The sequence below is a fragment of the Callospermophilus lateralis genome, chromosome 1 (genome assembly GCF_048772815.1).
Source record: "Callospermophilus lateralis isolate mCalLat2 chromosome 1, mCalLat2.hap1, whole genome shotgun sequence".
Taxonomy (NCBI): Eukaryota; Metazoa; Chordata; class Mammalia; order Rodentia; family Sciuridae; genus Callospermophilus; species Callospermophilus lateralis.
In genome coordinates this window covers 43,555,896-43,572,301 of record NC_135305.1, presented here as the reverse complement: position 1 = coordinate 43,572,301, position 16,406 = coordinate 43,555,896, and the positions used below count along the sequence as shown (strand labels likewise).

At 35.4% G+C, this 16,406-nt stretch overlaps 1 protein-coding gene across 1 annotated transcript in view; it reads right to left on the bottom strand.

Moving 5' to 3' along the window:
* Positions 1 to 2,955: 2,955 nt before the first annotated feature.
* Positions 2,956 to 16,406, bottom strand: part of Cftr (CF transmembrane conductance regulator) — a 191,361-nt gene continuing 177,910 nt past the window's right edge. Inside the window, exons 24-27 of the mRNA XM_076853473.2 lie at positions 15,401 to 15,490; positions 6,772 to 6,944; positions 5,811 to 5,916; positions 2,956 to 4,602 (exon numbers count right to left, since the gene is read on the bottom strand). Of these exons, the coding sequence (XP_076709588.1) occupies positions 4,402 to 4,602; positions 5,811 to 5,916; positions 6,772 to 6,944; positions 15,401 to 15,490 (570 nt within the window). The 3' untranslated portion in view covers positions 2,956 to 4,401. The remainder of the gene's footprint in view (positions 4,603 to 5,810; positions 5,917 to 6,771; positions 6,945 to 15,400; positions 15,491 to 16,406) is intronic.

The window sequence follows — 16,406 nt, the reverse complement described above, 5'->3', positions numbered from 1 at the left end:
TTGTACCTGGATTCTCTGAAGAGACTTCAGACTTGTACTTTTGGGCAATGCTGGAACTGTTAAGACTATGGGAATTCTTGGAGATGAACTAAATGCATTTTTGCATCGTGAAATGGACCTAAACTTTTGGGAGCCAGGGGTGGAATGCTATGATTTGGATATGAGGTGTCGCCCAAAACTCCTGTGTTAATGTAGGAGGTAAAATTGTTGGATCATGAGAGCTGTAACTTTATCCATGGATTAATTCATTTGTGGTTTACTAATTTGAGTGGATCACTGGGGGCAACTATAGTTAGCTGGGGCATGGCTGGAGGAGCTGAACCACTGGGCATGCTGTGGGGGTTATATTGTGCCTCCCTGGCTCCTCCCTCTCTCTTTCTGCTTCTCCATCACCCTGAACTGAGCAGCTTTCCCCATCTCACCCTTCCACTCTGATGTGCTGCCTCACCTCAGGTCCAGAGCAATCGAGTTGGCCAACCATGAGCTGAGACCTCTGAAACTGTGAGTCCAAAATAAACTTTTCCTATTTTAAGTTATTCTGGTTCCATATTTTGGTCACACAGTGATGAAGAGGTAACCAACACACTGCCTGATCTGACTTCAAGACTTACTATAAAAATATAGTACTAAAGACATTATGGTACCAGGGAAAAAATGACAAATAGATTAATGGAAGCAAATAAGAGTCCTGAAATAGATTTGCATAAACATAATCACCCGATCTTTGACAAAGAAATAAAGATAATACCATGATGAAAATATGATTTTTTTTTTCACTAAACGATGCTAAATAACCTGAACATCATAAACCAAAGACTCTAGATATAGACCTTAAGTCCTTCATGGAAATTTAAAAAATGAACCATTGATCAAAATACAAAATGCATGAGTATAAAGTTTCTGGTAGACAATGGAAGAGAATCCCTACATGACCTTTGGTATTGGCAATAAATTCTTAGATAAAATATCACAGCCAAATTTCTGGAAAGAAATAATGAATAAACTGTGATTCACTAAAATTAAAATTTTGTTTTTCAAAAGACAAAGTCAAGAGGATGAAAAAACAGGTCATATACTGAGAAAATATTTCCAAAACACATATCTGATAAAGAGCTGTTATCCAAAATATACAAATAACTCTTCAACTTCAATAATAAGAAAACAAACAACCCAATTGTAACATGGGCCAAGAAACTTAATGGGCACCCCACCAAAAAAGATAAACAGTGGGCAAATAAGCACAAGAAGATGCTCCAGATCATATGTCATCAGGGAAATGCAAATTAAAACAACAATGAGATACCATTACACACCTATATCCAGGTTAAATTCCAAAAACATTAACAGTGCCAGATACTGGCAAAGATATGGAGCAATAGAAACTCTCACTCATTATTGGTGGGAATGCAAAATGGTAAGCCACTCACAAAAACAGTTGAGTAGTTTTTTACAAAGCTAAACATATTTATACTATATGATTTATAAACATGCTCCTTGTTAGTTAGCCAAAGTTGAAACTTACATTCACATAAAAACCCAAACATAGTTGTTTTGGCAGCTTTTCTAAAATTGCCAAAATGAATAAGAATAAACTAAGACAAACCAAAATGCCCTTCAGTAGGTGAATGGATGAACTATGGTATATCCAAACAATTGAATATGATTTAGCAGGAATAATAAATGAGCTATCAGATCACAAAACAACATGGAGGTAGATTAAATACATATTACTAAGTGAAAGAAGACACTCAGAAGAGGCCACACACTGCATTACTGAATGTCTAGATGACACTCTAGAAAAGGCAAAGGCATTAAGATAGTGAAAACATCAGAAGTTGTTAGGAGTTAGGTGCGGGGGAGGGAGGGATGAATAGTGATGGCACAGAGGATTTTTAAGCCAGCAAAACCACTCTATAAGATGCTACACAACAAGTAAAAGCGTGACACTGCACATTATTAGAAATTTGTCAAAACTCATAAAAAAGTACAACATCAAGAAGGAAGTCTACATGTAAACTATGGGTGATAATGATGTATCAATATAGATTGACTAATTGGAAAAATGGTAACACACTGGTGTGGGAAGTATTAACAGTTGGTTCTATAAATTATTTGCATTCTATAAGCTTCCATTGTAAAACAAAATTAACTTCAAAAGTGTCATAAATCATTAAAATAGGGACATGAAAAGATACTCATATACCATGTTCATAGAATTAATATTCACCATATCCAAAAGGTAGAAGCATCCCAAGTGTCCATCTACACAGAATGCATAAGCAAAATATGATATGTATATTGTATAAAAATGATATGTATAATGAATATTATTCAGGTTTTAAAAGAATAATAAGTTCTGCCATATAAAATAACAGGGATGATCTTTGAAGACATTATGCTAATTAAAATAAACCAAATGAAATAGGATTAATGTATGTTTGCACCCCTAGAGTAGTCAAACATCACACACATAGATAGCACAATCATGATTTCCAGGGTTGGGTGGAAGGGAGAGTTATTGTCTAATGGACTTTTTATTGTAAGGATTTTCAGTTTTTTTAGTTAAAAACTATTCTGTAGATTTATGATGGTGGTAATTTGTACAACAATGTGAATTCACAAAATATCTCTGACCTGTATTTTAACATGGTTAAAATAGTACATGTTATGCTATGTATATTTTACCACAATTTAAAAAGACAACTTCATAATTTGTGTGCTAATTCATGTGAGATTATACAAGTTTATCTAATATATATTTAAATAAAAAATATAAAAATAAAATATATAAATAACTATCTAAAAGAAAGACTCAAAGTTTTATGTTCCATGAAGAGACTGGAGTAAGAGTTTGAAGAGATATGATTAATAAACATCTAAGAAGAGATGAGTTTCACACAAATATAAGAATTTATTGACAATATGATATTTTCTTATAGTAATAAATATTGCAATCTTCTTGAGGGTTAGTTTGGAGTTGGGAAGTCAGTGTGCCCTTGGTAAAAACAATCAGATTTCTGGTACCACCTTCATCAGAAGGCACCTGTGTGTGGGTGGAGAATCACACAGATATGTGCAACATCTGCATCTGTTTCTCTCTACACCACAAAAGTGATGCATGGGCCCCTGATCCACATCATCCTAGGTCCCCCCCACCTCAGTGTTAACATATCATAAAAAGAGCTGGTGCCATTAAAAAGTTAACATTTCAAATATAAAAAAATTCTTTTATACAAATATAATTCATAATATAATCATTCTTAAAATACAGCATTGTTATATATGAGTTTGAAACATTATTAAAATAAATATTTCCTAGAGAAAATTTCATTTGCATCACAAAATTATAAAATAGAAGCATATAAAACTATTTCATGATTTAATCTTCTTCGGGGTGTCTCCTATTTTCTCTCCCACTCAGTGTAGACAGTATGAAGCACGCAAAGCTGGCCTTGAAACGCACTATATCTATAGGCTGGGATTTCATGTGCACCTATCTATAGCGCCCATGGATTATCTACCAATGGGCTCTGTATCTGGAGCGTCTGTGGTAAGCAGGGTGTTCCTGTACCAATTTGCACTCACAAGCTTTTCTAGCCATCTTCTAGGTCAGGGGTCTTAAGACCTCAGTATTCTCAGGTGTAGGAAAGGCATGTCAATTTCCACATCAAGGGATCCATTTCATCCCTGACATGGGACTACAACAGTCCTTATCTAGGTAAAGAATGTAATCTGATACTCTGAAATATTTAAGTGTTTGGTAGATATAGATGGTACTAATCCTGATTCCCAGGATCTGGAAGTTTCTTTCTTGACCAATCATTGGATATTGAATGGAACATAACTTAATGAGCTCTCTTGTGTCTCCTGCAGTATTCTAATACTTGCTTAGAAATGAGACAGCTAGAATGCTCAGCAGACAATATATTTGTTTGTCTAATTATCTTAGAGAGGGGAGAGAAAAAGGGATATAAATTACATAATCCACTAAAATTTCCAGTTATCATTATTTAATCATATCTCTAAGAAGTATGATTTCAGTTCTTTGTTAATACAAATTAACCAGTTTCACTAAACGGTAAGGTGAACAACTAGGCTGGTTGATATTTAGCTGCCGTTCCAACAACTACCAAAAGGCAAGTGTTTTCAGGAAAACCTGTCTTGCAAAATACAAGTGGTAAAACTTCAAGAATTTGAAGTACCTTTCACACAATTTGATGACTGTAGGAAGCCATTTATCCAGACCTATATGAATGTCCTCAAGTCCTCTTAACCAAAATGTTTCTTTTTTTTTTTTTTTTTTTAAAGCATTCTCATCCTTGCTTTCTAAGGCCAAGGCAGCTGATTTCTACTCCAATCCATCAGTGGATGTCCCATGTCATCATCATTTTTAATTGCTCTCTAGAGCCTTGTTTCTTGGACCTCTTCTTCTGTCTCCTCCTTCAGAGAAGCAATTTGGGACCGAGACTTGTGCTTGCTGGAGTTGCGGTGGGGGAAGAGCTTCATCCTGTCGGAGGAGCTGATCGCCTGTCGAAAGAGGCTCTTCTCACTCAGAAGCTTCTGGATGGAATCATACTGCCGCACTTTGTTCTCTTCTATGACCTGGGGAAGTGGTCATTAGTGAGATCTCAGACAGGAGTCAGGTCACACCAGAGCAGGGACAGAAACTGGCAAAGGCTCAAAGGAAAATAAAAGCTAAAAGAAAACACAGTGTCCAGAGCCTGGCATTTTGAACAATCAGGGACATCATTTAATTATTACATTTTCTTGCTTTAAGGAGCTCCTACCATCTGTGAAATTAACTGTAATTTTCTATGTAGCAGCTGGAATTTTTAAAAAATTAGTATAGTACTGAGCAATGCACTTCTTAAAAGAACTTTAGATGAATTGAGGGTGCTTTGAAAACAAGAAAGATTTATCAGAGATTCTTTACATACTTTGTAAGTGAGTTAAATGCACAGCACCATAAAATACCAAACTTCTTCAACAGTGGACCTGAAGCTTAACAATTCCAAATTGGTCAGGATTTGCCTGAGTTTAATATGCTGCTGTTGCATGTTAAAGTAAACTCAAGGCCAGAGAATAGAGGGCCTAACCCAACCTGAACTTGTCTATGAAAGACAGAGGTTGTCCGCTCCCTAAATTGTCATTTTCAAGCTTTTTAATAATAATGATAATAAAAACCCACCAGTAAGGAGAGCATTTACCTCCTGAGGGCTCAAAAGCCTTAACAGAAATGATATGATATATTATCCTCGGAACTTCCTTGTGACTAAACCCAAGAGAATTTGTAAACAACACTTGACGGGCATCTGTGACAGTTTTGGAAGCACATTGAGAAGGGGATTGAGAAAGGCACCCTGAGCCCTAAATATAATCAGAGAAATAAGTCTTTCAACTACCACACTAAAACCATAAATCAGATTATAAGACAAACAAGCCTGTCCCCATCCTATCCAAGGGAGATTGTTATTGAAAGAGTCAGAAAGACTTTTTATTTTTTAATGGTAGAGTACTTTTCATGAGTTGGTCTCTAGTTAAAGGCCTCAAAAAGCATAGGTATCAGATTTATTAATTAATGTAACTTGGTCACATGCCATTGTTTTAGGAGTACTGAATTTCAACCTCAACTCATAGCTCAACTCAAAGTGAAAAACTTGTGCAGCTATTTTGAGTGAAGTCTGGGGGACTTTTTGACACATGTTTTAAGTAAGAACTTGTACACTGTTGCAATTTGCAGTATCACATGCAAGATTGTTATCAAGAATTACAAGAGAAATGAGATCTTAAGTAAATGTATAAAGACTCACCAAAAATCGTTGACATTCCAACATTGCTTCTATTCTGTGTTCACAGAGGATTACTGTGCAATCAGCGAATGCTTGTTTCAGAGTTCTTCGAATTATTTGGTATGTTCTAGAAAAGAAAGAAAATACCACATACAGAATGTTTGCATACCACTTCACAGAATATGGAAAATGTGCCTTTATCTTTGATAACATGCCTATTATTCAATCAATTTAGTTCTTTAAATCACTTTTTTTTTCTGATACCAGGGATTGAGTCCAGGGGTGTTTAACCACTGGGCCGTATCCCCACCTTTTTTTTTTTTTTTTTTTTTTTTTGAGACAGGGTCTTAGTAAGGTGCTTAGGGTCTCATTAAGTTGCTGGGGGTGGCTTTGGACTTGTGATCCTCCTGCCTCAGCCTCTTAAGCCACTGGGATTACAGGCAAGCACCACTAAGCCTGACTAAATCACTTCTTTCTTTCAATACTTTTACTATAACACTGGTCTAGAATTAATACAATCAGCTTTCCAACTATGGGATAGATATTAAAGTACCCATAGGTAAATAAGACAAATATTTTGAAGAAAATAAGTGATTTTTCATTGTTAGAATCAAGAGCAGTTCTTCATTTTTTTGCATTAAAATATTTATGGTATAAATGGGATAAAGGAAAAAAATCATAAGGATCAGAGTAGGACCATGTCTCTAATAATTCATTTTGTGTTGACAAGATGGAAGTGTTTGTATGAAATTCCAAATCACATTTATAAGAGAACCCCGAGTTCTTATCAAGGAAATAAGCATTTGTGCTCACACCAAATAGTGACTTTTCCATTGGGCAATTATTTAATATTGGGGGGAGAGGGGTTCCCCACTTGCAGACATGACAACCTTATGGGAATTTGTATACATCTGATACAAAAGTAGCTCTCAATGATTCTATTCCCACAATGTAATTAAGGATCAGGGCTTCTGAAACTCACATGGGATCCAAGTGAGCGCTGGGTTCATCAAGCAATAGGATCTTTGCCTTACTGAGAACAGATCTGGCCAAGCACATCAACTGCTTGTGGCCATGGCTTAGCACATAACCCCCATCCAGAAGAACAAAGTCGAGCTTCCCAGGAAACTGCTCTATCACAGATCTGAGTCCAACCTGCAGGAAAGAGAGAAAACACTGTTTTGAGAGGGTACTTGAGACAATACAGGGCTAAAATCTCCCAAGAGTTTGAAAATCTAAAAATACACATGAGAGCTCTGAAAGCTTCAATTTCATATCAACTCCACCCGAACTCACATTATTTGGGTCTGATTGACCAAAAGTCTATTTATAATCTTGGCAGCAATAAAGGATCACTTGAACACTTGTTTGAGCCTGGTACCACCTTCATTCAAGAACATTTCAGTGAGTACCTACTTAAGGTCCAGGTACTCTTACAAGCACTGAGGAAATAATAAATGGCAGATGGCTCCTTCAGAGCTCAGGATTTATTAAGTTGTATATTCTAATTAAAACACAATTGAATACATGCTGGGAAAGATGATATGTACAGAAAGCAGTTATTCACTCTATCATGGCATCCCTGTGCAGCTAGTCCTATAGAGGATAAAAGACAGCATAAAGGGTTAGAAGGTATGACATGACATGGATGCCACCTTGCATTTCCACTCTACCATAAAAGGGAATAAAAGATATCATTAAACAACCAACTGAGGAGATTTTTAAAATTACATGTGGCAATTTACTACTCATCTCTTTAATTCATAAAAACTGTAAGAAAAAAAAACACCCACTTAGAAAAACAAATGAGGTATAGAAACCCATCCTATCAAAATAAGACAAAAATTATTGAAGTCTTGACTCATATCACTTTTTTGAATAAATGTACATTAAATATTTCTTCACTGCCAAGTATTGATAAGGATAAAGGACCTAAGATACAGAGTTGATTGTCTCCTACCCTTGAGGAATCTGGAATTTGATATGAGGAGCAAGATATGTCAACACCTAACCATAATACAGGCAAAATGATATAATGGTCTTAAGAAAAAATTTCATGTTTTCAGAGATGAAATCAGAAATGCCCCACATTGCTGTTTACTCAGCAAAGTCTGTGTGCTCATGGTGTGTATTGCTGGTGATACTGCTTTCCTTGAGTAATTTCTCATTAAGATGATCTCAATTTGTGAGAATTCATTAAAGGTTGAAAAGGGTTTCTGAGATTGTAGGCAATGTAAACATGTTAATTAGATAAAGATGATTACTCCAACATAAAACTACTTTGGGGTGCAAGTATCTAAGAACATGAATAAAGTATATTAGGCAGTTACAGGACCTGTATTCTTTCTGTCTGCCACATCTTGCTTTTGATTGCTTCTGCCTGTGAATCTGCTATGGTCTTTCCCTCTTAAAATAAAAGCAAAATCCTCATTTGCCACCAGGGTCTCCTTTGGCAATCATTCAATATTTACCCACTTTGTCATCCAGATATTTTAAAAATTTAGTATGTATATGTCGTCCTATACCACAGAAGATTTTCCTTTCTGAAACATTTTGCCTTGGCATATGAGAAATCACACCATGGTCATTCCTTCTTATTATTATGTGTGGACAACTCTCCCTTTTTCTGTCACCTAAATATTAATTTCCATCCTAACTTGCCCGATTCTCCTTTAAGATTTCAGTCATTTTCAGGGTATTGATAAGCCACTGATAAGCTAACAATTTTCACATATTTATCTGCAGTCTTGGACTTTATCCAAATAGTTCTAAAATCCTTCTCTTCCTTGCCACCTCTGTTATAGTGTCCTAGTCTGGACCATCATCATTTCTTCAGCATCACACCACAAATATCAATTGATTGAATTATCAATCCATCATGTGAACACTCCAGAAATCTCCCTAAACTGCAGGTTTGACCATAATTTTCTCTGTCTTAAATCCTACAGTAGTTGTCTTCCTAGCAGAATAAAATATAAGAATCTCACATGGCACACAAGGCATCCAGAATTAAGCCTTCTCTATACTTGTTCCAGCAGAACCAGTTTTTAGTTTCCCATAACCTTGATATTCTCAGGTTTGTGCTATTGCTTAATCTAAAGTAATACCCCTTATCATCCCTTAGGGCACCCAGGCATCTACTTATGATAGTATTTGTGCAACTTTTCTTGTAAGACAGTAAGCTTCTTGAAGCTCTTCAGCTCAGCTCACTGTCAGCCTCAACACATTTACTCATTCATTCAACAAATATGTACTGAGCTCCTAGAATTCCTTCATCCAAACCAAATAGAGATTTGTTGAATCAAAACTTAAGGGTGAATGGATGAGTGTTGGTTTCAGCTCTGCTATACGTAGTATGATTTAAAGCTTATCACTTTGCTTGTAAGTCTTCTAAGACTTGATAAAATCCCCCCAAAACAAATTATAAAAATAGAAGTTACCTAAAACTGATAGAGAAGTTGTTACTCTATTTCAGATAATAAATAGGTGTTTAGTCAGTAGGATTTGAAGTTTTATTTATATATTTATGTATTTACATATGTATGGGTATTTTTTTGTAGACAAATAACAAGGAAACTAATGGTTAAAGACTGAAGCAGAGAAATCAAACAGAATTGGCTTTGAACTTCCACTTATTTGCTCACAATGTGAGGCATGTTATTTTGTTATTTACCTTGCATGTAAAAAAGGTGTAAATAATAGTATTGATCATGAAGTGTTATTATGAAGATTAACTGGGCTTACTGGTGGAAAGAGGCTTCTACAGAGTATAGTGCCCATGAACTGTGGTTACCTAACCTATGGCAACTACTAGCAGAGCCTGGAAAATCCCAAGAATGCAGGCTCTGGAGAAGAAACACTACATTAGTGTGACAATGAGGTTCCAAGGTTTTCTCTTCACAAGTGGCATCAGAAAGTAAGTTAGCAGAAAGTACTACAACAGTATTCAGTTAAATCATGCCTATAGTAAGAGAGCTGGAATTTGGGTAAATGTGGAGTTGTCTCTCTCTAGATTCACATAGATCATATACTAATTTCCTAACGCCACACTAGAAAAGCTATTTTACCATGCTATACTTTGTACTTGCCTCTGGTAAAAGCTGATCAAAGTATGTTCTCTACAAGTAAATAATACTTAAACATATATCACTGTCAATATTTAGAGAACAGAATTTTAAAAATGAATGTTAGGGAAGACTGCCCAATCTAGGTATTGTGCAACAATACTATCTCACTGTTTTGTTCACTGTAAAGGACAGGAAAAACCTTTTAGAATCATTGTTACCAGAGAAAAGTCAACATAATTTAGTGACAACTTTTTGCAGTTAATGAATATTGAGATTCTATTTTCTGCCAAATATCATGATAAACTTTGGAGAGAAAATAAGAAACAAGATAGACTGGCAATTGGTTTGAAAAGATACAAAGATAGTGCTGATAAGAATGGTTTGAATGTGTTTACTAGTCATCTGAATTTAAATGACTGCTTAATCTTGTATTCCTTCAATAGACTCTTAATAAGAGTTTATTAAATTTGTGGTACTATGACAGACTTGGGAATTCAAAGATCAATAACACTAGGACCTACTTTGAAGAAACACATAATCTGGATGAGGAGAAAAATAATCAGTGTGAAATTACTGTTCAAGAATTATGGGCAAAGAACAATATGGGCAAAACAAGACTGAAATGGAAATTATTATACAGGTTATTAATTTAGTGATATTTAACAGCAGAATCACCCTCTCTCACACACACATATGCACACACATTTATGCATGTATAATGCATGAATAAACAAACCTCTATTCCAATGTCATCTTTTTAATACTATTATTACAGATGATTTTACAAATGGTTAAAAATAAATATAAACTTTAGCTTAATTCTTCCCAAACCAAGATGAATTCAAAACAATTAGAATCTAGAAGTTTTTAATTATTTTCATTCCACCCGACAAAGCTTTAAAAATAAATACATACATACACACATCAATAAGGAGCCATACATCATAAGAACTTTCTAAGTTATAGTTACCAACTAAGTATATGTGCTGATAAATTAGCAAAAAGTACTACAGTAGCATTCAGTTAAACCATGCCAAAAATAGTAACAGGGTTACTACTGAACTGAACTACTAAATTACATGTACTTCCCAGACTCCTATTAATTAAGCAGTATTTTTTGAAATATCAAAAAAAAATGTTTAACAGTCTGTAAAAGACCAGGTATTTTATTCAAAATGTTTGCTTTTGCTATTGGTGCACACTGGAATGTTATTATGTAGCAAGAGGAACATTAAAAAAAAAATCAGAAACATGAACTGAAATTTAACTGAAGGGTCCATTAGTGTTTATAAAAATAAACACTTTTAACTCCTTTTGATACTCCTTTTGTTCCTACTCTGCAGGCCTCCCTGGACAAAGTTTTCACTGAAAAGGCCACTATTTTTGCTATTTAGCTTTCTTCTAAAATGGCTTACCAGACTAATAATGTGTAAAGATGAAAACTTCTACAAAGTAAGCTAAAAAGCAAATGATTACCACAAAAATAAACAAATAAATAAAAACTAACAGCCATAGTACTTAGATTATGAATAATGCTAACATGAAAAACAGCCTGGGACCCAGAAGTCAAGGCTGTGGCTCTGGTCCTGCATCTGCCAGCAATCCCAGCAAGATCCTTAAATTTCTCAAAGCTCAGGATACTCATCACTAAAATAGGGATGATCATACTTGTTGCATATCAATCACAAAGTTGTTTCCATGTGAAGTGGAAGAATTCTTTATACATTCATTCATTCATTCAATTAATATTTATTGAACACTATCTATTTTTCCAACCCTCCTTTTGATACTGGAAATACCACACTGAATAGGATACAACATCTGACTCCAAGGAACTTTTGGTACCATGTAGGGTAGAGGGCCTGGACAAGATGAGAGGTAAGTCTCTATCTGCTATGAGGAGTGCTATGAGATAGGTGGAGGTATAGAATATGCTTAGGAAAGGCTTCTCTCTTGGACCTGAAGCATGAAGGCAAATTTCTAGAAGAGATATGTAAGGAGAGTCCTGAAATTATGAGTAGAAAGGGCTGGGTGGGTTTCCCAGGTACACAAAACAGCACGTGAAAAAAGCCCCTGAAGATCAGAGTGTACTTAGTGCTTTAAAGAATCCAGAGAAATTCAGAATAGCTGAATCATGGAAAGCAGGCCTCATTGGAAAGCAAAATTAGAGAGCCAAAGACCAGACCATAGAGGTCCCTGTAATCCACTTTAAACAGTATAGACTTGGTCCTGCAGGCAATAAGGATCCATATATATGAAGGAAAGAGACAAGTAATCAGAAGTAGGGTTTAGAAATTCACCAGGGCTGCAAAGTGGATGGAGCTGCAGTCTAATGAATAAACCAGGTTCCAGGGTCTTGTCCAGTTTCTGGTCTGACACATCCAAAAATGTTCCTGTTTGCACATGATAATATAATCAACCATATAGGACTAAAACTTGGGCCTTATAATCTTTAAACTTCAATCCTTTTTCTGCTTCTCTGGGCTACTGCTTATTTGCTGCCTTTGGGCTTCTTGGACAAAAATGTTTCACTAATACTCAAAGCATATCACATTAAGATTAGGATAGCATCATCGTCTTTGCTTATGAACAGCAAATTATTTAATAAAAGAATATCAGCAAAAAGACAAACCTAAATACGAACCAATCAAATAAAAATGTGAACATGTAAATATCTATACTGTAGGAGTACTTAAAGTTTTAACCACGTCTTCTAAAAATTTAGATTAGTTTATGATCCTGTTTCCCTGTAAACTTTATTGTAACTTGGCATCACTAGCAGATTTTATAAAGTCTAATGTCTTACTTCCTAAGTTCTCTCCCACCACACTGTGTTCCTATAGTTAAATCTCTGAAGTCACATCAAAGGCCTTAAAATGTGTCACTTGCAATTTAGTTAATGTTTTCTTTAAAATCCCTGCATTTGTTGGGTAATAAGGAAACTTTGATAATGAAAATGGTTAATCTAAGTACATTTTATTAGGGGCATGTTAAGGTTGGGCACTCAACGGGTAAGTGTTTAGCACTCAGAGACATTACAAAGCTCCTGGCAAGGTCTACTTAGAAGGGAGGCAGAAAAGGGAAGAGCATTTAGGATAAACAGAAATCAGGTGAGAAGGACCAAAGTACAGGAAATAGTACAATGAAATTGTTCTCTAAGAAGACCTTTGAGTCTCCACAATCTTGGATCTCATGATTCCATTCTGCCACCATTTAGTTCTATGGATTGAAACTTCAAGTTTAACAAAAGAGAGCAATTTATGGTCTATTCTCTTTAACATAATAGCTATATTTATTTCAAGAAATTATCTGTAAACCTATACTTCTCAGGGAAGTGTATCCTGTCAAATTATAGCCTTTCTCCTTATGCTGTGAGGGATTCAGAACTTATGGGGTACATGAGAAATGTGGAGAGGTGATCAAGGGTAATCCCAGGGCACAGTAGGTACTTGAGCGTTTCCTAGATCATGTCTCTGAAGCAAATTACTTCCAAGTAATCTTATCTATGGGTTCTGCTATAGATTGAATGTTTGTGTCCCCTTGAAATATTTATGTTGAAATTCTAACCCCCAAAGTGATAGTGTTAGGGGACGAGGCCTCTTGGAGGTGACTAGGTCATAAGGACACTAGCCTCAATCCATGATTTGAATTTGTGCTCTTATAACAGAGGCTCTGGAGACGTAGCTTTACCCCTTCTGCCCTGTAAGAACACAGCAAAAACCCAGCCATCTATGAGGGGGCAGGCCCTCACCAGATATTGAATCTGCCCGGGCCTTAATTTGGGACTTTTCAGACTTCAAAACTATGAAAAATAAATATGTGTTGTTTTTGTGTTATCTAGGCTATAGTATTTTGTTTAGCAGCTCCAACAGACTAAGACAGAAAATTGGTCCTAGAGAGGAATGCTGCTGCCAGAAATATTAAAAATGTGGAGGTAGCTTTGGAACTGGGTAATGAGTAGAAGCTGGAAGAGGTTTGAGGTGCATGTGAGAGAAAGTTCACATGGTTGCCAATGGTCCATTGGAGGTTATACTGGTGAGGGAGAGGGGGAAATTGCAAAGAAAACTATAATTATCTCAAAGATAATTATATGTCTGTCCCATCAATTTATTCTGGAAGCATACAAAAGGTCAGATTTTACATGAATGAAATTTGAGTAGAAATATGGATGGTGGTGGAATATGATGATCATTATTATCCAAAGTACATGTATAAAGACTCGAATTGGTGTGAATATATTTTGTATACAATCAGAGATATGAAAAATTGTACTCTGTACATATAATAGGAATTGTAATGCATTCTGCTGTCATATATAAACTTATAAAAGTAAAAAAAGAAATATGGATGGTAGAGGCTATTTGGATAATTTCTCAGTCAGAAATGAGGAATAGAGTATTAGATAATGGAAGAAAGGCCATTCTTCCTATAAAGTGGCACCTGTAACTTCCTCAGGCTAGAATCATCTATCATCTACCAGCTAGATTCTAGCCTGAGGGAGTCACAAGCACAGAATTCAGGCACAGAGCCACCAGAGGAGTTAGCTGTCAATGCCATGGGGGTAGGGTCTCCACACCTGTGTGTCTGAAAGGTGGGACACCTACCTAGTGAGCCTGCAGGGCACAGCATTGAACCAAAGAAGATTATTTTGCTTGGCACTCCTTTTTTTTTTTTCCTACTTCTCCCTTTTGGAATGGGAATGTCTATCATATTCCTGTCTCATCAATTTATTCTGGAAGCATACACAAGGTTGGATTTTATAGGTTTATATGCAGAAAACAATTTACTTAAGGTCAGATCATATCTTAAGTCTCACCATATATCTTTTAGATGACTACCAGTTTTAGATTTTTAAGTTTATGCTAGAATGATTAAGGCATTTGGGGTTATTGAAATAAGTGCATTTTGTATATGAGAGTAACATGTATTTGGGGGGAACAAGGGGAATTCTAGGTCTAAGTGTTTTGGTCCTTTAAAAATATTATATGTCAAAATCCTAACTTCAAACATAATGACAGTAGGAGGTGAGACCTTTGGAAAATGCTTAAGTCATTAGGACAGTGCCCTTGTGAATGGGATTAGAGCTATTGTAAAGAGGTCCCAGAGAGATCATTCACCTGTTCTACTACACAGAAAGAAGCCACCATCTATGAACCAGGAAGCACTTCCTTACGAGCACCAAAACTGCTGATACCTTGATCTTGGATTTTCTGGCCTCCAGAACTGTGAGAAATAAATTTATGCTGAATATATGCCATACAGTCTATGGCATTTTATTAGCCTAAATGTACTGAGACAGGACCTGAGTCCCTGGAAGAGAGAAATGGGTTAAATCCAAAATATAGGGTGCTCCAGGAAGATTAGGATACTCCTGTTAAAATTGTGTATACTCACATGCGCATTCACATACACACACACACACACACACACAAAAAAAAAAAAAAAAACACACACGGGTGATTGTGTAAAATTATCTGTTATGACAACCATTCTTTTACATGTATGAGCTACCACTTTCAAAAATTTTTGAGTTAGCATCCTTACCTCATCTGCAACTTTCCATATTTCTTCATCACTCCACAGTTCATAGGGATCCAAGTTTTTTCTAAATGTTCCAGAAAAGATAAATACTTTCTATAACAATAAAGAAGAAAACATGAATGACCTAAATATCTTTTTACTTTTTCTTTATTTTAATGTGAAATGCATCACAGGAAAAATTATCTTAAAGCAATGTACCAAACATCCATGTACATACCATCTGGCTTTCTTAAATTTTAACATTTTATTATCCCTGCTTTGTATCATTTGTTAAGAAAAAACATATCAATATTTGAAGCCTCTTTTGAACATTTCTCTAATGTCCCAAAGTTCTTATAATAAAGAAGTTGAGATCATTGTAAGTTGATGAAAATTAAAATTTTTTATTCCTAGAAATATTCCTTATTATAAGCAAAAATAATATAAAATTTTGAAGTTTAAAAACATTAAGTTTATGAGTTATAATTAACTTGTCAGAGCACATTCCTATATTGTTAATGTATTTTCCTTGGATTTCTTTGATACATCTAGCTTCCTAAGGGATTTTGAAAATGCTCGAACTTACAGGCATTTATTCAAACACACATGTATGTCTGTTCTACACATCAAGGCACATCTCTATTTTCTCCACCAAACAGGAGAGGGCCATAGTTAGGAATTGATGATGAAAGAGTGGAAATCAAATATTTGATAAACTTCATGTGTGTTACAGAAGGAAGACAAATGAGACTGATCTAGGTGAGGTGAGAAATGAGTCTAATTCCCTGCAAGAAGCAATGCACAGCTTTCTCTTTGTGACACTTTACTTGCCATATCACTGTCTATTTGGGTTTGCTTATGTCATAAAAGAAAATCACTACTTCACTAGTAAATGCTCATGTAATAAATAATAGCAACAATATAAATAATAATAATTAGCCCTTTGTACATATAGTTCAGCTGAGAAAATAATTTTATGTTAACGTCTAGAATAACTTTTTTTTCCTTTTGCCTTTGATTGATGACACTC